This window comes from Nanorana parkeri, unplaced genomic scaffold (genome assembly GCF_000935625.1).
Source record: "Nanorana parkeri isolate BGI_ZX_2015 unplaced genomic scaffold, ASM93562v1 scaffold18, whole genome shotgun sequence".
NCBI classification, from domain to species: domain Eukaryota; kingdom Metazoa; phylum Chordata; class Amphibia; order Anura; family Dicroglossidae; genus Nanorana; species Nanorana parkeri.
Genome location: NW_017306286.1, coordinates 4,062,208 through 4,084,541, shown reverse-complemented (window position 1 = coordinate 4,084,541; position 22,334 = coordinate 4,062,208). Strand labels below are relative to the sequence as shown.

The 22,334-nt window shown below is 37.4% G+C and overlaps 1 protein-coding gene across 1 annotated transcript in view; it reads right to left on the bottom strand.

Annotated features, from left to right (window-relative positions):
* The window catches only part of MYO18B (myosin XVIIIB), a 427,031-nt gene that overhangs the window by 5,050 nt on the left and 399,647 nt on the right, over positions 1–22,334 (bottom strand). Inside the window, exon 42 of the mRNA XM_018560492.1 lies at positions 2,064–3,235. Coding sequence (XP_018415994.1) covers positions 2,064–3,235 — 1,172 coding nt within the window. The remainder of the gene's footprint in view (positions 1–2,063; positions 3,236–22,334) is intronic.

Below are 22,334 nucleotides of genomic sequence, written 5' to 3'. Positions count from 1 at the left end.
ACAGCAGCATGGTCTTCCGGTGGTTGTGGTAGTCTTATGGTGGCTACACCCATATCAATATAATCATTCAATTGATCATGCAAATAAAATGACTGAATTGGATCGTAAAAAGAATCAAACTAGAGACTCTCTATTTGATTGATTTTGTGAACTTTTAATAGATTGTGGCAAATCAATCAACCATGGTGGAATTTTATTGTTTCTGATTTAAATCAAATATCTGCATCCATGTCAGACAATGGTTTATAATACAGGTTATTAAGTGATTAATTTTCAATAGATTGTATCTGATAATTTAAATTCATACTGTATGTGTTGCTTTGTTCCAAATTTTAATAAATGATGAATCGCGTATTTACAATTGCTCATATCTAAATCAATCACAAATTGTTATAAGATGGACATATAGTGAAGGACTGTAAGAAAAGCCTGTATTGCTGAACACTACTCCAATCCTGAGAAATTGTACTTAGCAGCCTGCCGGGGTTGTCAATCTCCTTGGTCCTTTACAGCTCTCATTGATTTCTCACTGCTGACCTCCAGGTCACTACAGGCTATCACTTGTAAATAAACCTTACGTAGGTGCTAGACATTTCTGGAGACTGCTCTGCCCATTTACTGTGCTGAGGGCTCATCCAAGGAAGCTAAAAGCACCCTGCTACCTATCCTCAGTTTACAATCCTTTGTCTTTGTTCCTGTTATGACTGCAGTAGTGGAAGTTCTGCTACAACCAGGACTACCAAAGTAGCACACTGCACAGAGCTAGCCTGACAATATTGAGCAAAATGTTCCCATTACACCAGAAGCCTGGTGTCTCTTTATAGCAGGATAAAATGAGATATAGCTGCATGCTCTAGAATATAGCATTCACACTGTATATGCTTTTAGATTGATATGAGTTCTGCATCTTTTTAAAAGAAATTAAAACGCTAGTATTTAGGTGCCCACAAGCCTGTGTCTAGTAGCTGAGCTCAGTGTTGGCTAATGAGGCATGTAGCATGGCTTTTGTCAGCCAGCTTCAGATAATGAACCAATTTAATGAGATGGACAAGGAATGGAAAATATCAGTCAGGTGTGACACAGAATGGTTTTGTAATAGAAACAAGTATTTCTCCTAAATTTTTTCGTAGCTAATATCAGTAAAGTTGTGTAGACATCACATTATACTTCCATTTAATTTCCTCGGTATCTGAGGAAGTCACCAGTCTTGATATATGTTGTACCGGGATCAGAAGCTCACCGGCTCTCCATTCACTATGCTGACAGAAAGTATTTATGTTAGGCTGGCACTTTCATTGCTTCACAGAAAGGTAATTTTCAGATCTTGCTATAAAAATCTGCCCTTTTAACACTTTGGTTGTAAAATTACAATCCAAGCTTGGTGGTCTTAATAGGTAGCTTCATAAGCAATAGACACTAACCTCCTGCAGTTATTAGGGAGTTATGACATGCTTATTGTTCAGTGTAAAAGCACAGTTGTGGCCTAGAAAAATTACTTTCTACAGATACTCCAACCCAGCTTCTATATGTACATAAAATACAGCAGAAACCATGTAACTCATGGACAAGTAAAATGGTATTACAGGATAATACCAAAAAAACAATACATATTAAATGTAAAACTACTCTGGCATATTTAAAAACTTAAGGCAGAGCAATGGAATCATATATTTTGTAATCATTATTAGAGCACTTGTTCCATTAGCCTATACAGTTTTTTTGAAGTGTTGCTGGTGCCATATTGGAACATTTTCTAAAGGGAACTTGTCTTGTAGGAAAACATTTGCAGAGATATAGTGGCAATAAAAAAAGAGTTTTTATTGCCACTGTAACTCTAGGCTTTGGGATTTGTAGTTGCCCAGAATGTAAGCTACAGTGATGCCTGGGAACATCTGCAGCAAGGCAAACTCCCAATTAGTACCTCTGTATGGTGTTTTCCAACATGCCTCTCGATCACGTTCATGAATTACAATTATAGTACATGTCCAGTGGCAGAGATTCACTATAAGGTACATTAAGTTTTACAAATGACTTATCAAGGTTTTTGGCTTTGTACTATTTACCTTGTTCTTCATCATTTTTGCGAAGATATTTCATCATAATGCTATTCACATCATCTTCTTTGCCTTCTGCTTCAGGTCTTTTATTTTCTTGTGACATTTCCAATGTTACTAACTTCCCAGAAATGCCTTCTCCTTCAAGTCTTTGAGCACGTGGCTGACTTTTGATACTATCTGCACTCTTGCAAGAAAAAACAGATCCAGATGACGAAGAAGAATCGGAAAGATTTCCTAGATCTTCACTAATGCTAGAGCTTTTCTTTAAAGCACTTTTTAATACACCTGTGGAAAGGCTTGGCTCATCTGTAGGTAAATCTCCAAAATGGACACTGAGTGATCGCTGACCTTCTCTCCTATCCCTAGAATATCTAGATAAACTTAACGTTGATTGTGACTTTCTCAGAGCAGGCAGAATGTCATCGCTGTCATCTGGCAATTTTCTTTCATAGTTGAGACTGGGTACTTTCCAGTTTGATAAGCTTTCATCATTTTTATCATCTGCCAGTCGTGAAAACCTCTTGTTCTGGAAAACAAGAGGTTGATTTCCAAAGTCGTTTTCTGCAGCCTCTTCCACTGCTGTTTCAAGACATTTTCTCAGAGGTCTTAGCTTTAAAGAAGTAGCACTATCTCTCCCTAAAACTGTAGGTTGTTGGAGAGATTCATAAGAGCCAAATCTTGCCATACGTTTAACTGCAGGGGATAGCGTTGGGTCAGACTTTTCAGAGGGCAAGCATCTAAGACTTGCTGAACGTGTTAATCCTTGACCTGATGCAGGTTTGCCATCCCCAAGATTCCCTAAAGCAACTGAGAAATCTTCCTCCTCATCATCATTTAGGCGTGTACATCTTCGGAGAGAGGAAGCACCAGTTGTGCGGTATATAGGTAGCGAAGATGTTTCTTCTATAACTAAGGAAGCCTGATCTTTTTCAGCTGCCCTTTTTTTCCTCACTTCTTCTAAGAACTCAGAAAGAGCAGATGAAGAACGTGAAAATGTATCTTCTGCTGAAGAAGATCGTCTTCTTCCAAGTGTCGGTGTTATGTTCTCTTTGTTGGCCACCAATGCAGTTGTTATATTTTCATTTTCAGAAGCTGAGATGTTGTTTACATGTACTTTTAACCCTGAACTTAAAGATGAACTTGGCCTGCTGGCATCCTCATAGTTCACGTCACTGTGTCTGGAAAACATGAAAAGAGTATTGTTTTAGCAGTATTAAAATATATATTTTTGCAGTCTTTATCTTCAAAGTACAGAAAGGTTCTTTATGTGCATCTATGTTTTTTATTGGAAATAATGGCCTATCAAAATACAAAGAACAACAGCTTTTTAAAGAGAAAAGCAAGTAAGGTAACTCTAATATACATACATTTATGCAAAGGAACATTTATTTTCAATTGTACTCTGTTCCCTATAGATAATTAATAGAAAAAGTAACAAGTGACGCTTTGAAGAATGAAGTGCATATAAATGCCATAGACCCATTACTATATTAAAACGCAGGTCACAGATCTGATTACAAAAAGGTAATATCCACACTAAATATCTACACATGTACTTTCTCAAGGTCTATACAAATTCTTATAAGTGAGTACAGTAATGATACCATGATGATGAGACACCCATTTAAATGTATGCCATATACAGAATCTGGATACCATATTGCCATGCCAAAGAGGATGCTGTCTGAAGAGATGGACATATTAATAGATGGCTTGTGGTTTATTTATGTATGTACAAAAAGGGAGCCCTCCCCAGTAAAAAAGCATACTGGCCAAATGGATAGATATACCTGAGTACTTAGCAAAGACAAGTGGTCCTTTGTTACACACTTAATTCTGAATGTGGATTACAGTGTAGGATTTTTGCAGACCTAAATTAAGTCAATAGCTCACTTGCATGAAACCACCACAACCCAATAATGGGAAAAGGTTAAATGAGAGGGCAAATGCAATTATTCCCACATAAATGCAGGATGTACTGTACATTTGAATCCAGTATCTGTGTACTTAGCTTCAGGGGCACTTGAGGGTTGCTTTTCAAAGGAATTTTATGAAAACTAGAGCAAAGTAAAATAGGTCTGTTGCTATAACAAGCAATAAATACTTGAATTTCCTAATTTGACATGGAAATAATAAACAAGATTTTTTTGGGTGTGTACAGTATTTGATTTACTTTTCTTGTTGTGAACACATTTTCATAAATCATTTTCTTCTCTCTATTTTTCATATGTCTATCCTACTGTTTTACCATATAAATTTACATTTCCTCTGAATTGGAGGCTATATTGGAAAGAATTGGCGCTCGGAGCCATGATTGTTGGCGCTCGGAGCCATGGAGCGAGTATCAGCAAAACAGTACAATTTGTTAAATGTTCAAGAGCAGCTGTTGTTAAAGTGTTTAAAGACTGGACTGTCAGCCGAAAATCTGGGTCTGAACGTGCAAATTGTGGCCGTCAGAGTGGCAGGACTGGTACAAGACAACAGAAGGGCAACAGTGCAGTGTCAGATTCCTCGCATCACATTTCAACATCTCGTGGAGTCACAAGGCAGCCCAACAAAGTCATCTCGTGGAGTCATCTCGTGGCCCAACGAAGCACTGATGGGGTGGTCATAATAATCTGGCCACTCAGTGTATATGTTCCAGCATGGGAGCTAAGATAATATACAGTAAGGTGGAACAATCGTGAGGTTTGGAGAGATTGAGAGTAGTACCGGACACCATACCACCTTTATTTTCCACAACATTTGCAAGTCAATAACAAAAACTGTCAGATTTAAATATCATGTTTATGCTTAAGTAGCCATGCTTACAGTGTATTTCCACTTTTGTAGCCAAATAGGGATAACAACTATTATATGTTTGTAACATGTTCCCATTCACATAGCATAAGCTAAAACAAATATTTAGAAAATTACTCTTGCAGTTAAAATTGGTTTTACTTGTGTAAGGGTTTCTTGGCTTCTTAAGGGTTAACATCTACTTGCTTCTCCATCTTATTAATGTTAGGAGGGGTTGTGAGGAGTGAGAGATTTGTTCATTATAATGTGTAGAATAGATTTTTAACACTGCCTGTCCTAACAAAGTGTTAAATGATTACAACCCTGGCCTCTTCATTGTATGTTAATAAACTGAATGAGAGAAATACATCCCCAAATGTTAGTCCGTAGTTTTTCTATAATGACTGGTCACTGTTAAAGTGCTCAGAAAAAAAACCCTGAATTCAGCCATGTTGTCTGCTGCAATAAAACATCTAAAAGGTTAAATAATATTCTTTTAATTATTTTTCATTATGCTGTGTGAAAGGGAGCACAAAACAAACATATAGAGGGGTTTTCTCAAATTACTGCAAAAGTGGAAATACACTTTAAGCCAGTTTAAGACACATTTGACAAGGAGCAATCCTACAGTAGCATAACTATAAGAAATGCAGGGCACCATAAACTTCCAGTAGCAGAGTCTACAAAACACTTCTAAAGAGAGCCAATCATAAATGACGCTCTCTTAAAGAGTCTGGTATGCCGCTCGGTAATACACATCTATGAGGCTAGGGTTTTTGAACTAAAATTGAACTCCAAGAGCCAAACTGCATATGTATGCATATGTCATAATTCCTGCTATAATGGAGTTACTTTCATAAAAAGTTGTTGCACTAATGTAGACGAAGACATCAAGTAGTTAGACAACAAACACACCTATATTTTTCTTTTCAGTAAAAGGATATTTAAAAATGGTTAAACCAAATCTCTGAATGCTCTAACTAGAAATTAAGAACTTTGTCTCTGTGAAGAAGATAAATTAGTGTAAACTCTGTCTGTCTGGGCATGGCAACAATTGATGACAGAAATGTAACAGCGGATCCTTTGAATGGGGTGTAGTTCTGTTAAAACATGTATTGCAGTTAGTTTGTATAAACAGATAACGACTCAGTTAACCTACCTGAGTAGTGATCACTCTGTCTGCTGATGCTTAGATTACAACCCAAAAAGCTGGATAACCTCTATGTAGGGTGAGACAGGAAGTGTAATCATCACATAAGAGATCACATTTTGCAAAGGTGGCTTGAGGTTGCAGTATTGCTTCACATGCATTTGCAAATCTATGCAACAAAAATCTCTGATTTAAAAACTATGAGGGGTATTCATTAAAGAGCCAAACAATCTAGCCGTAGCTTCGGCTGATCCTTCTGCTCACTTCGACCACCGGAGCGGGCTGCTGTAGGGGCTATTCACAATAGCCCCTACAGCAGCTGAAGGCAGCCAAGTGGCTCAGCCGAGCCAAACGCATATGCTTCATCTCGGCTAAGCCGTAGTGGGGAGAATGGTCTGCGAACATACCATTTTCCCAGCAACTGACAACTGGATGGAGCCAGCCATGATGTCATGGCTGGCTCTGCCAAGTTGTTGTCATTCAATGACAGCCCAGCATCATCGAAGACACTGGGCTGTCATTACATGACATCAACTGGGCGGAGCCGGTCATGATGTCACACTGGCTCCACCCAGTTGTTGTCCTTCAATGACAGACCAGTGTCCTCAGGTTATTTGAGGACACTGGGCTGTCATTAAATGACAACAACTGGTTGTTTTAATTTGTCCGGGACCTGCGGGGAGACTCTGGCAGGTGCTAGCCAAATGTAAACAGTTAAGCAGAGATAACAGTGATGTCACCCACCAGTTCTACCCAATTGTTTATACTTTGCCGACATCTGTCAGAATGGCGGGAGTTTGTCTTGTGCAGACGGGTCGGCATGCGTTGAGGTTTTTTTTTCCAATTTTGACAAGTCATCGTCGTCGTTGACAACGCTGGACATTGTGATTGACCCTGGATTACGTTGTTTGACCAATTTTGGGGATTTTGTTTTATTAATAAGGGAATTGTCAAAGGTCTTTGTGGGGCTTGTGGAGTAGAGGCTTTTGTCCCCATCGGCATGGGGACTAGGTGCTTTTCCGGGGGGGACCCTGGAAAAGCACCCTCCCAGTGCCAAGGTAATTTCCCCCCATTTATGGGGGTGGGGTTCCTGCTTAAAATTCCTACTAGACCTAGTAAGGACCTGGTATGACTTTTGGGGGGAACCCCATGCATTTTTTTTCTAACATTCCTACCAGACCTAAAGGTCTGGTATGGTGTGGGAAGGGGACCGCAAGCTGTATGTTTTTTTTCTTTAAATTTTTTGTAATGATTTTCTTAACTTTCTTTCACATTTATTTAATTATTATTTTTTTTTACTTTTTTCTTTTGTTTACATTTGTTCTATTCTGCTGAATACCTCGGAGGTAGTGAGCAGAATAACCAAGGCGAATGAGAATAGGGGCGAACAGCCACGAGTGAGGTGTACTTGCTGCCAGAGGTTCAGATGTTGGATCGACTGAGTCGAACGGCTTCTGCGCTGAGTTGAACGATAGAGCATGTTCGTCTGACTGAAGGCAGCCGATGTACGGCTGATTTTCGCCGATGCATGGCTGAAATCAGCCGTAGAGAGCTGAAGTGAATAGCCGAAAGCCGTTCAACTCAGTTCACTTCGGCTCGGTTATTCACTCATGTGCCTTCGGCAGCTTAGTGAATAACCCTTTAAATGTTAAATTAGACGTTTTGTGCTGACTAGGTGTATTGAGTTCTGGGGAGTTTTTGTATTGTTGCTCCTTACTCACCTATATCTATGAAGCAACATATGTAATCCTAAAAATTGCTACTAATATAGAACTGAATTCAATGAAGCATAATATCTTTGGCACTCACAGTGGACTTGGCTCTGCCTTTGCTTGGAAAGGTTGGATCCAATTCATCATTTAGTGTTTTATGTCAGATTACAACTGATGCAGACACCAATAAGAATATTGCTGTTTCTTTCTGCTGTTTACTATTGCACAGTTTGTGACATGGCTCGGAGGCATCCATACAGCCATACGCTTTATCTTAAATTAAATGTGACAGAGCTATAACACAAGCTGTGTACAATATTACCAGCACAATCAGTGTCTTCTAGGAACTAAAAGCTTTTTGTAGACGTTACATGCAATTCAATGTCCCTATCGTGACCAGATCTCCTTTTAACCAGGCTACTAGTTGATATGTCGACATCAGATTTTACAATGCCAATTGCTATCATTCATCTTCATTACAGGGTGTTTGCAACCATATTGGATGCAATTTAGCTGATCTTAGAAGTAGTGACTGGTTTTTTTAGAACTACATTACAATGTATTACCTGGATTAAAGATTGCAGGGGACTCTATTACGTGTCATTACCTAACAGGAATATATCTCCAGCCTCAAAAGCTGCAATCAGCTAGTCCAGAAGAATAAAGTCCTCTGCACTGCCTCACACACCAGACTAAGTCTAAACCAGTGTTGACACTTTCCATGCTGCTTTATATACCACAATTACTAATTGTGTTTAGCACAGACTATTACGGTGTTGACTGTTTCTTTTGAAGTTCAGGATCCTCCCAGTGAAAGGTCCAGAGGGAAGATTAAGCATGTATCAACACTGTTCCTCAAACCCTGTCATAGCTTTGCAGATCAGTAAAATGTGTTTGCAGCAATATTTTTTTATATCTGACTTCAAAAGGTGATAGAAATGCACATGGAAAGCCGATTCAATACTTCTTATCCAGATCTGTCGAACAAACTGTGTGAAATCTCTAGGGAAAAGTTTTGTACGGACAACACATACTGTATATGCGCTGAACGTCCTGCTGCAGCCTCTATTCTTGTGCAGCTTAGCCTGAGTAACATGTAACAATGATGTTAATAAATCAGATCTTGGTAAGCCAAGAGAAACCATTTAGATAGAATATCTATCCCTATCATAGATGATATTTCAAATTATTACCAAGCTGAATTGAATATTGAATGCTTTTCAATTTTTTTTCACTCTTTTTTGTTCAGTGGGGACAGAAAAAAAAGGCTGTAGCATTAGTCATAATTTATTTCCAGCTATTTTCTGCAAAGGCTGCATGGGAAATGAAAAATAATTTACAATCTGCAAGCAGAATTAAGTCAGTTTGTGACAATCAGCCAAGAAAGGCACATTGGAAACCAAAGGCACATATTTTCATGAAAAAAAGAAGGCAAATTCGCCAGCTGGATTTTTGAAGTAAGAGATACCGCCTAAGCTGATCAAGGAACATAAAGAAAATGTTTGTTTCCATGTGGATTTTCAAGAAAGCTAAGCATAATCTGGCTTACTTTCACCATGCACAAGAATTATGAATATTTGGCTGGGCATAAAGGATTGTTTTAACTAGATCCATTTTCTAATACAGACGCATCTAGCAATAAATGGTTTAGGACAATAATTGTGTTAAATGTTTGAAGAATGTCATAATGTGAGTAAAGATTGCGGTTTTAAAAATGATTAACCTCCATTTAATCTTTGGCTGATGCCTCCCTTGGGACAGTTCTTGATGGACACTACTGAGACTGCCAAATATTGCGGTGTGAACACTTTAATGCTATATAATGCATGTCTATCGTGCTCTTGCCTGAAGGCTTATCTTATTTTTTTATTTTCAGTGCTTTGATATCAGTGTTTTATTTATGGATTTTCAAACAAAACTAGAGTCTATATAAGTTTAAGGCCAAGTTGATGTACTATACAAATGAAAAACAAAGCCATTATGTAAAAGCAAAGTGCACATATTGTGCAGTTACTTAGAGCAGCCAATTAGGAATGATTTTACTGACTTTGCATTAGAAAAAAATTACAATTGATCTAAAGTTACCTGATCTGACTGCTATTGATATCTGGCTAATAGCAAGCTTAGCCAACGCACCAAGCTTGCTCCTGTGATGGTGTACAATCTCACAATTAGTTTACTAATTTGTATTGAGATTGTAGTCCATCACTTGAAGCGAGTTTGGAGTGGCAGTTGCTTTACAACACACACAGGGACCACGGAGAACCAAAGCAGCCTCTCTCCAGAGGGAAGGACAGTGTCAGCACCAATTCAGAGATGATTTGAGGATCTATAGCTGAGTAATACACAAACAAGATACATTTTTGTTAATGTACTTGAATGGATTTTTAAGTTTGAACTCCTGAGTTTAGTGTCACTTTAAATTTTAAGAGTTTTGCACAGTATTCAGACAAAAACATTTCAGTTCCATTTATACTTATCTAGAATTACGTTTTGTATATTATTTTTTGAGGGTTAAAGTGCATCTGTAAGCAACTTCCTAAAAACAAACATTAGCTATAATCAGAGTAGCACTAAACATCATCATTGTTGCTTCTTTCATGTACATACACTGAATTCCTTTACACTATTTTCATGTAGCAACTGACTTAAAGCAATGCAGTTAGATGCTAGGCTGGGAGTGGTGCACTCGTCTGCTCCTACTTCCTGATAAAGCTCTCGTCGTAATGACAGAATCTGCAAAAGGCCGGAGCCAGCCGTGAGATGACAGCTGGCTCCGCCCAGCTGTCAGTAGCCGGCTGTTGGCCGGCCAATGGTCGGCTGTTCAGCCAACTTCTAATTTCCCCTGGGTTCAGTCGAGTCGAAGCATATGCCTTCGGCTCGACTGAGCCCGTCGGCCAACTTCAGAAGCTGTACGGGCTATAGTTAATAGCCCATACAGCAGCCCTTCGGTTCTACTGAACCGAAGGGGTCCTGGGGCCGAAGGTAGCCGAAGGATCAGCCGAAGCTACGGCTAGATCCTTCGGCAGCTTTGTGAACAACCCCCTAAATGTATTTAATGATTTCTATAAGCTCTCATAACTCAGCTAAAGGGGTATTCTGTTGAAGAGCCCTGGTAAAAATACACAGTCAATTTAGTACCTTTATTCTTTGAGCTTAAAAGTCTCCACTATGTATGTGAGATGGGGCTAAGGCTTATTTAGGAGCTTACAGGAGAAATGAGGCTGCATTTGTCATGCTGGTTCTGAGTAGAAATAACTTGTGAAGTTTTAGTTTAGATACTTTTCTGCTCAGAGCATGATTAGGCATTTGTCAACAAAGTCTTAAAGTCTGTACGAGGAAATTGCATTTCAAGCCTCACATATCATGCTCTCTGAGAAATAACTCATGTTTTTTCCCCCTTGATTTCTTGGCAAAAGATATGGAGATTTTCCAGCAATAAAAATAAAAGCTGTCCATGAATACATGCAGCGTTTTGTTCACCTTTCATTGATCCTTAGATGTGCAATATGTATTCAAGGGAAGCAATACCTTAACTAAACAAGGGCAATGCTCAATGGGGCCACTAAATGAATTATCTGCCTGTATGTCATAGTGGATTTTATTAGTTAGTAAAGAAACAACATGAGAGGAGTAGGAGGATAATGAGCTTATCCTACCATATACTTACATCCTCAGTGCTTCTTGCTCCCAAGAGCGCTATCAAACGTTATTACACCAGTGCTTCTGTAAGTGAAAAGTGAACTGTGCATTTTATGATCTATTTTGTAGGCCAACAAATTTTTTTTATACGTAAAATTCTATATCCAAAAATGGGCATTTCTGTTTTGGGTAGGTTTGAGTACATATAATCACATGCTCACTTCCTGAGTTTATTAGGGACTATAGCAGTTATATCTCTACATCCAAGTTCCCAAGCCCACACATCTGTTGTTCCTGATCTTTACCTGCTTCCTCTGTACTAGCCCCAGAACTGACACCAATCCCAGAAATAGAAGAGATATTATTTGATGTATCTCTTATGGGCACAGCAGTGAACTAGTTAACATTAGCTCTCTTATTTTGAAGCAGAGATGGCTGGGTTTTGCATCATTGCACTTATCAAAAACTGAACAGCTATAACAGTTATTTATATTGGGCATAGGCTTTTTATGTGCTTGATTTTTTATTTTTTTGGGACAGTGGGTTAGAATCATTATATAAAAAACATTGGGAATCTGTGCTTTAAATGCTCTCCTAGAAAGTGGAGGGCCAGTCTAAAGAGCTGCTGTATACAATGATACATTTTGGGGCAGTGAGGTGCAAAGCTTATTTGATTCTGACTAGGAAACAATTATATAGTAGTGGGAATTCTGTGACTTCTGAAGAAACCGCTGACTGACCAATCCTGGGGGAAGACTCAGGTTGTTAGATTTTTTTCTCAGCCAATTACTTTTAGTAATTAGTTGGTAAGTATGCACCAGGAATGTCCTCATAGTCATAGACATCTATCAGTCTAAGAGTTTAAATTACAATCACCATCCTGTAGTGTTTATGTGTAGCTTAAAGAATATATCTACTGAAATATAAATTATTTTATATTCAGAATTTTTTTTATTAGTGTATTTGTATACAATTTTGTATTGTATTTTGGCAATGAAAGCTTTGCAATATACATTTTAAAGCAATCACTTTTAGGAGCATTTCTACTTTATTTTGTGTGTTTGGTCATGTCATTTCTCATAAAGAGGAAAATCAGAGTTTAGATTGGCTTGTCCTCTTCAGCGCAGATCATGTGATCAGATGCTTAGGCTTTTTTTCATGAAAACAGTACTGGAGGGTACCCAGAGCAGCATTTTCTCCATTTCATCTATCCATTTTAGAAATACTTTCAACAAAGCTTTTGGTTGACATTTCAGTATAACTTTAATGTATTTGATGGATGTCTATATGAATAAGCCAAAAAAGTCAAAAACTTAAAAGATTCTTAAATCATGAAAGCAATTCACTGTTTAAAACTGCATCTGTGTTTATTAAATACATGTATTGGCTTAAAGCCTAATTTCAGAATTTGTGTTTATTTCCTGATAGAATGGGTAACATATTTTTTCTATGTTTTAATCCATGTCCATGAAGCCAATAGGAATATTTCCATCACTTTCTGTCACTGGGTTATTAAGACTTCCAAACACAGCCAATGAATCTAGATAGATTTCACCACCCTTTGACTAAATACAGCATGTCCTTTTTCAATGAGTCTAAACAGAGGAAAGTCAGGAAGAAGTCAGTAGCATACCAAAGTCATCTTTTACTTTGCTTTATTTGGCTAAATGCAGCATGTCATATCCTGACGTGTCTAAACTTCTGTTTTCCCCCATACAAATAAAGGTAATTGGTAACAAAAGCAGGATAAAAGGAAGTCAAAATCAGACCGGGGGGTGGGGTGGTGTTAGAAGCCAGTAGACACATCTCAAACATTTACCTGACTGTACCTGGCATGCTGTGTTTGACTTGCATCACTGCCTAGTCATGTACATAAACCATAAAGGCAGCATAGATATAAGGTGTCAGCATTTCACACCAGGAGGTTTGGACTTGAAAATGTTTCTGATTAACGAACAACTATTACAACTGACCTTGGGCTATAAATGTTTGTAGGAAAAATCCATTAGACATGCTTGAATATTTCAGATAGCCATGGCCAATATACCTTGATTATTATGAGAAAATCATTGTATAATGAACAAATTGGCATGAGCAGAGAGCTTGTGTCAAAAAGAAAAAAGGCAAAACAACCTTACAAGAAGGGCATTTATAGGTAATATGAATATACTTCCTGTACACAAACATGTACAGTGCATCTACGAATCAGAAAAAATACAGCCGTGTAACATGACTTGTGTGGTATGAATCATAAGGAAGTGTAAAGATGAGCATAAACTATAGAACACATGGTCAAAATAGCTGTGCAGCAGTTGTGAGCATTTCAGTAGTGGATGCTGGAAACATGGTTCTAGAGAACTTAAAGGAAGCTGTTGCAGGATGGTAAGGCTCTTAGGATGCACAAACCCAGAAGCACTGGGTCTTCACCAGAGCAACAAATAGTATAGATAACATTTGGCTGCCAGAACCCCCCTGGATGGAGTTTCAGATATGCACCATGGACAGGGCAGTTAGCAGTCGACATGTGCATTCGGACAAACCTGCAAATCAACCAAAATCCGTTGACTCAGCGGTTCGCCACCATTTTAGAGTAGATCTAGGTCTACACCAAGATGGCGGGGCTCGAACATGTGTGCGCCACCATCTTGGAGTATACCAAGATCTGCTCCAAAATGGTGGCGCGCATGCACAGAACGAGCCGGTGGCCGGTACGGTTTCAGTGTTTCCTTTGACAAAGCTTTGTGTTTCCTTTGACAAAGCTTTCCTTTAATGAAGTTTTCATTTGTTTCTTCTGAAAACACATTTTTTAGTTTTGCACATGTCTAGTTAGCAGAATACAAATTTGGTAGACAGGAACATATTCAGCAGACAGGGCAGGGTCATTAACAGTGGATATTACAACATACTGTAGAAGCATGAAGAAAAAAAATCAGGACTATAGTCACATCAAGTCCCAAAAAAACAGCAAATGTCAAGCCAGTACAAAGCCAAATCAGTAACCAGAGGCAGAGGTAAAGACAAGCCAAGGTCAGAGTCAGGGATCAAGAAGCAGAAACAAATAACAATCAAATGTTCCCAGGTCACAAAACAAGTCAGGTAGGATAATTAAAATAATACATGTTGCCTTGTTGTAAGGCTGCTTCCTTACTTTGAGTCCTTGACCTATACCAAATATAATGAAAAACTTTTTCATTAACTTTCATGATTTGCAAACTGACTCTGCGTAGGTGTGTTGAGGTAGGGGGGAAGGGTGTTAGCCAAGCAGCTAGCATTTTCTCCTGTGACAGGTTTACTTTAATTATCATTGCATCTTTTTAGAACTAATGGACCCTAAGCAATGTGTATGGCTACTCTTTATATTTGAAAAATTGTGTGGAGTGAGGCACATTGCAAAAAAAATAAAAATGACAGCACAATATATATTATTATCCTCTGTTAAGACAGGGAGTTAGTACCATTGAGAGCCATAGGATAACATAGAAAAATGCTAGCCTTGGCTACAGTGGTTTAAATAATGCAGCATTTTCTGCTTAGGTTTGACATCTGATTGTGAAATATGTTAATGTGACCAGTTGATCAGACCCCAGCTTTGACAGATTATCAACTAAAGTAAAAGGCCTTCACAGACTGCTATCTTTGTGGATGAACTATAGGAGCATACACAAAGAGAGAGAAAGCCCCCATGTCCCTGCCTGATGTCTCTGGTGATATCCAGTCATACATTTTAGAGAATAACTAGAATTATGTTCAGCTTTCCTTTTTCTTATTTATTCATAGGTTCTGCAGTGAATGTAATAGTACAATACAAACAATGGCAAAAAGAAATAGAGATATTAATCTTGTTAATGCAGACTTCAAGATTGACGAAAAATGAAATTCTTTATTCTTTAAATTAATTTCACATGGGTTTCAAGTGGACTGTTCCCATGCATCCTCTATATGTAGAAAAATGTGTCACAAATACTCTGCTACAATATATTTCCTAAAGCCAGTAAATGTAAATGACTGAACAAATAATAGAGATGATAGAAAGATAGAGGGATAGATAGATAGATAGATAGATAGATAGATAGATAGATAGATAGATAGATAGATAGATAGATAGATAGATAGATAGACTTCACACAATACTGGGGGAAATTAAATCAAGTCTATTTTAGCTAAAATTTAATTTGAGAATGTTGTCAACTATGTAACTGCAGTGCACAAACTTCTTATCTCTGTCTTTGGTTTTGAACTATACAATTATTTTGTCAGCAGCATCAATGCAGGACAAGGAGCTGACACATGTCAAGCTTATCTACTAAAATTTTGTGATCAACCAGTTTTGCTTCTCTAGAACACAGTTATTGAGCCTAGTATTTACTCGCAGAAGAAAAGTCCAGCCGTTTTTTTGCTGAAAAATGTATTGTAGCACACAGGAATAGATCGTCCCGCTATGAATCCTCTTCACTCTGACATGTTTCACCCAATAACGAGCTTAGTCACAGAAATAGAGGAGGGTCCAGGCAGTAAGCATATATGCCTATACACACAGCGGCAGATTTACCCCTTCATGACGGGGGATGTACACTGTTCGTCTGGCCACAAAGTGCCCAAATGACTGCTCACGTACACTGGGTACCGGCTTTATTTTTGTAAACTATCAGCAATAGAAAAATGTTGACACATGTTTCTATTGCTGAAAGAACGTTGCAGGTTTTCTGATCGTTGTTGGAACTTTAGTGACATCTGATCCTGAAATGCTGCAGGATCAGTGTCACTAAGGTTATTATTGGCTGTTCTTAAGTTTGAAGGAGCCTAATAATAACCAAAAATTAATTAACTACATTATCAAGCAGTAATAGTGAGATTAATTCACAATGACTGATTGATATCATTAAAATAAATAAATAAAATAAAACTGTAAAAAAATGTTTTGAAAATAGTAAAAAGTGTTAGTGAATAGTGAAAAAAAAGTGTAAAAAAATAACAATAAATGTAACAAATAAAAATGATATATTTAAATATATTTTTATACTATCATGGATATAAAAATTAACCCATTACAATGAAAATCTGCAGCTGTGCTGCAGATTTGTTTTTCACCCTAAGGGGTTAATTTTTTTTATTTGACCCCCTCATGACAGTGAAGTTCAAAGTTTGTCGCTGTCACTAAGTGTGATATTAGTGACAGTGACATTGTATGCCAGGTGACCACTTTTAGCTTTAGCTGTTAGAGAAAAAAAATATGCTAGGTTTTAGTTTTAGGCTGAGAAGTACAGAAACATTTCTAAAATCCTAGGAATGTGAGGTTTTCCCAAATAAAGGCCAAATAAATAAATGTATTTAATGCATTTTTTTAAGCTGTGCTGTTTTTCTAAAAAAATACTACAAATCAAAACTGGGGAAAAGTATTTTCTTTATGATTTTTCAATTTTTTTTAATTTTATTTGTCCTAAGTGAGGTGTTAGGTGCACATATGTGATGTAGATATATAGCTCTATCTGTCCTCTAAAAACAATATATAATATGTGTGGGTGCACTTTGTAAGAAAGTATATTACTGACGTGGAAGAATCACACAGCAAAAATGTCAAAAGTGTGTCAGTCATTTATGAACAAACAGAAAAGAAGCTCAGTCATGAAGCGGTTAACAAGCTCATTATAATATCAAAGGAAAAACGGCATCAGTTCTTATGTATAGTAATCATATGATATAAGATCACAAGATGCACAATTCTATACAACTTACTATTTACTATAATGATCTTTTAGTTATCATGTGCATCAAAAAATAGTCTTACAAAGAAAAAAAAAAGTTTTACAAAGAACCTAAAACTAACTGACCTACAAACTTTTATATCACCTAATTAAAAACATTAAAAATAATAGCAATCATGAAATAGTATTACAAATTTTAAAGAACCTTAAATAGACAGGAAGAACAATTTCTATTGATAAATATTGAAAAACATTCAACTTCATTTACAACATGAAAACCAGTGTAATCTAAAAAGGAATGGATAGGTAATAAAGTGAAAGAGTGGAGAGGTGACATGAGAACCCATAACGAGTGTGTGTGAGGGGTAGGTGGGAAAGAAGGGAGGGGGAAATGGGGAAGAGACAGGAAAAAAGAGAAAGGAGGAAGAAAAGAAGGCATAAAGGGAGGGGAGAGAGGAAGAGGGATGAGGAGGGGCAAAAAGGGGGGGAGGGGTGAGGCAAGGGGAGCGGGGAGAGGAAAAAAGGGGAAGAAATGAGGGAGGGGAAATGAGGGGAGTTAACTCATAATAGTGAGTGACATCTCACTCATAATTCATTCCCTGAGGTGTGTATTCATCTGAAAAATCCAAAATACTTCCAACTGGACCTTTCTCCTGTGAGTAACTGCTGATGCTGGAGCAAGATGGGCTTGGCCAGTGTGCACCCACCATTCTCTCTGGTGCTGCTGTGCAGAAGCAGTGATATTGGGCTATGGAAGTTAACAGTTACTGGGCCTTTTTAATCATCACTCTCTAGGTTCTAGGGACTTAGGGTGTATGTAAAGCTCAAACGTTTTTTGTTTTCGATAGTGAGGGGTTAGGACCCCGTTACATTTTGATTGCTGTATGAGGCCCCATTGGTTGGATTCATACTCTGTTTTTTTCCTAGTGACCATCATCACCAGGGCTAAAAGGGAGTGAAAATTCCAAAGTTCTCACCAGAACAAGAATAAATGTGAAGTCTTCTAAGGTGGACACATGTTTAAGTAACAACAGTCTAAGAGAGGATTTCCCTCACATTGGAGAGATTTGCTCTTACCTTCAATTGTATCCACAGAACAGAAAGTGAAGAGAACTCTCCCCAAAGGGAGACATATGGCAATAATAAAAAATGATAGGAGTTTTAATATTTTCCTACTGTAGCCAAAACTGAAAAAAGTTTTGGCTTTGCGATATACTTTAACCTTCTCATTAATGGTAACTGAAACCACTGTGACTTGACCATATTTTGTGATTTGGCATTTAGGAGTTTTCTAAACAATAACAGTTTTAAATGCCAGATATATCTATGTTTTCATAATATTATTTCATGACATTAGACTTCATAAACCTAACTTTGTATTGAGACTGTAGCCTATTATGGGAGTGAGCTTGAAGCAGTGGCTACTTTACACACAGAAGGGACTATGGAAGGACAGTGTCAGTGTGAATTCAGAGAGGATTTGAGGATCTACAGCTGAGGTATACACACATAAGATACAGTGTTGTCTCTTCTCTAAGTGCTGCATTTGTTGTTACATACACAAATTAGTTATAATGGCCTGTGCAACTAGTTGCCCACTGTCTAGGTAATATTTAGGGTCTTCTGTTTGTATTTTACACATGTTTCATATTGTGACACCAGAGTGTCTTTCATAGTAGTCCTATCAGCACATTAGTAACGTAATAAAAAAACAAACACTTTAATTGAGTTCAACCAAATAAAAAAATGAATACCTGGATTCTCAAAATGCTAAACCTGTAGTTGATATACACACTGACAAAAACACTATTATAAAATGTGGTCCAGTTTACTCAGAAAAAAATTCTGATCCCAAAGGCAACAGGGATGTGCGGTAAGGGGAGGCAGGTGAGGCACAGGGGGGAATTTATCAAAACTGGAGCAGCCAAAATCTGGAGCAGATTTGCACTGCAACCAATCAGCTCCTCTGTCTCATTTTTAAATCTTACCTGAGCAAACTGAAGAGAGAATCTGATTGGTTGCCATGGGCAACTGCTCAAGATTCTGCCTGCTCCAGTTTTGATAAATTCCCCTCAGAGCCTCACCTAGAATTACTGTATCGAGAAAAAAGCTGTCAGCTTCAAGTGTGAAGCTGACAACTTTTTCTCCATTCAGATTGGCATCTAACAGGTTACACAGTGGGGAAGTCCTCCCTGCTGTGTAACCCGTCATGGACACATGGACAGAGCGCTGCTTCGTCCGGCGGGGGGGTGGGGCTCCGGTCGGCGCGGGACGTGCTGGGGAATGCCTCACCTGGAACAAGAGGTACCGCACGTTACTGAAAGGCAATCAGACAGTTTCCTGGATCAACATTTTGATGTTATCTTTTATAAATAGTAGCAATTTAACAAGTAGTTTAGTGTAAAACTCATGGTTTTCTGTTTGTTCCAAACTTATTTGCAAAATTACACAAAAATAGAAATAGATATTTTTCTTCGTGCAGTATTTTACTGGTACAGTTCTTTTTTTATTTTAAAATGGCTAAAAAAGATAAAATTTGTTTCTTCACTATCATTTTTTATTCATAACAAGCCACTGAGGAAAGGCATTTAAATATTCTTAAAGGTATTTGTTCTGAGTATGGCAATATCATACACAAGGTCATTGGACCTAGTGGGTAGTGGCTGGGTGTATGAGAATATGCAAATATATAAACACATTTAAAATACATACTTTGACAAATGAAAATGTTTCAGGATGATTTTATGTTAGTTACAATTGCTTAAATGAATGCAGAATTAATAAATGAAACCAATCCCACACTGCACCACCTAACTCTAAGATTTGTTTCAACACTAATTCAAATTTAAATGTGTTTTAAAAGTGCTAATTAGTTAAATATAGATATCATAAATTTGTCTCAGTGTTGTAAATTCTGCAGCAGTCAGGAATACACAAGGCTGGCATTAAATCTGTCCTAAAGAAGTGAGTGTCCCTTCCTTATACCTCTCTATATCGCAGACACGACACTTTCTTTGGCAGTATTTTCTAGAAACTGTTGACACTGAGCCAGGTAAAGTTGCTCAATTAAAGTTCTCTTGTTTTCAGATTTAAGTGGGCATGAGAAGCCAAAGTAGAGAAAAAGAAGATACTTTTTATGTACAAAAAGAAAGTGATGATCCCATCTGCCTGTTTGTAAAATATATACACAATGTATTTTGTGATCTTAAAAAGGTAAATGGTTATTTTATTGCACCACATGTATGATTTCCTTGTAACCTGGTATGGTTGCACAACCTGATCAGGCGGGTCAATGTCTGTACTTGGTATAATCAATGATGCAAACAGGCTTTGCATCTCTAAAATGGATCTCCATTGTAGGTCTCTACATAAGTGTCATGGTGGCTTCTGTGCACATGGTAATGAGTATAAAACATATCAATCTAGTACAAGAACCAAAGAACCCACATTTTGCCACTGTAAAGAGCACCTAATCAATGATTGTGGAAATCAATTCTAGTTTCTTTGAATGATTGTACATAGTTAGTACATTTTTTTTCTGATTATTACATTTATGCTGAAAGAAACAGATGTGCTGGAAGAAACAGAGAGTGCACTTTCTCCTCATCAATGGATATTTTTTAAATTATTTCAGATGAGTAGGTAATACTTAAGTATCAGTGGAAAAGACACAAAGGCGATAGTGCAGTATACTGGGCCTGCTGACCTAAATTACCTAATGGTTTGCATATTAACAATTGCCATAGTAACTGCTAGCTTGTAAACAATTTTTTAGATGTTTGTCATTATTCATATTTCATTGTGCATAATAGAAGGAAAGACAGCATGCTCCAATAAATCATATGTATTGAAAAGCTGTAAAAAAGTGTATTAACCAATTCTGCCTACATGACATAATATGTGTACCATATGTCTGACTCTTTCAAGATACCTTTGTCTAGCTTACTATTTTTTTTTTTTCTATTGTGGCAGTCAAGTCTGTTATTAAGCGATCCGACACACAAAACAGTCCTTGAGATTGTTCTATGTCCCACTCTCTTTATATGCTTATGTTTTGTTTATACTGTAACATTTTATTTTATATAAAAAAAATTAAAATAAAATAAAGAATTTAAAAAATTGCATTAAACCTTCCGTGTTTACATTTAGACAAGAGACTGCCCTATAATTAGAAAACTTGAGCTGCAACAATTTAGTGGCAGACACTTATTGGCAAATTATCTTGGATTTATATACTACATATTACTTTCCCTTTTTCACTTATCTGGGGCATTAGACATGATTGTATGACCTTTCTGCATTAGTTGTTCCTTCTATTCCTGTTAATTACCATTTTAGCAGGTGGACCAGAATGCAGAGAACTTTCTGTGCTCTCACTGTCACAGTTAACATAATCCTCAAGAACGTTTACGCCATTCGACATTCAACTTTTATTGGTGTCAGAGACAAAAAGACATTAACCTCCGCTGCAAAGTAAAACTTACACAGATTTTCTAAAATTCTAAAAACTGTTACACAATTCTAATATAAAATGGTCCTGGAGCTCACCATAAATGCAAAATATACTCTTTGGTGTAGTATTATAGCCCTAACACCATTTGTTACTAGTATTTAGCTTAGGCATGGGACTTCTATTTAAATAGTGGACGCCTGCCGATCTATATGCCTAGACTATGTACAGCTTGTGTTGAAAATAATCAGCTGGATCAGTCTATGTAGTGAATTAGTTGGGCAGAAAGGTAAATTAGCCTATCTAATCAAGCAACTGATTGTCATTATGAACAACTTATACAAAAAAAAACAACCTACAAATCTAAACAATAAATCACACCTAATTGTCAACTTATCCTAACAAATCATGGACTTATCTATTAATTAATTGTGCTACCTTGATATTTAGTATTAGAATCAAAGAGCCAATAGACATGTGTGATTCATTTCATTCCAAATGAAAATTCGTATGAATTTTCTGAATCTCACTGCATACGAATGTGTCCTCCGAATTTTGTTCAAAAACAAAACTGAATCAGACATGTGACTTTTCTGGCCAATCAGATGTGTTTTTTGGTTTATTGCATCCGAATGGGTCTGAACATGAATTTTCGTTACGGCAACATGGGAGCCATATATAGTACATACAATCAATACTAAAGCTGAGGCTCCTAAACCCGAATGGCATTCAGGATCCAAATTTCCAAATTGCATTCGGGAGCTCCCAAATGCCATTCGGGTCTGGGAGCCTAAGCTTTAGTAATATATGTATATGGCTCCTAGACCCGAATGGGAGCTCCCG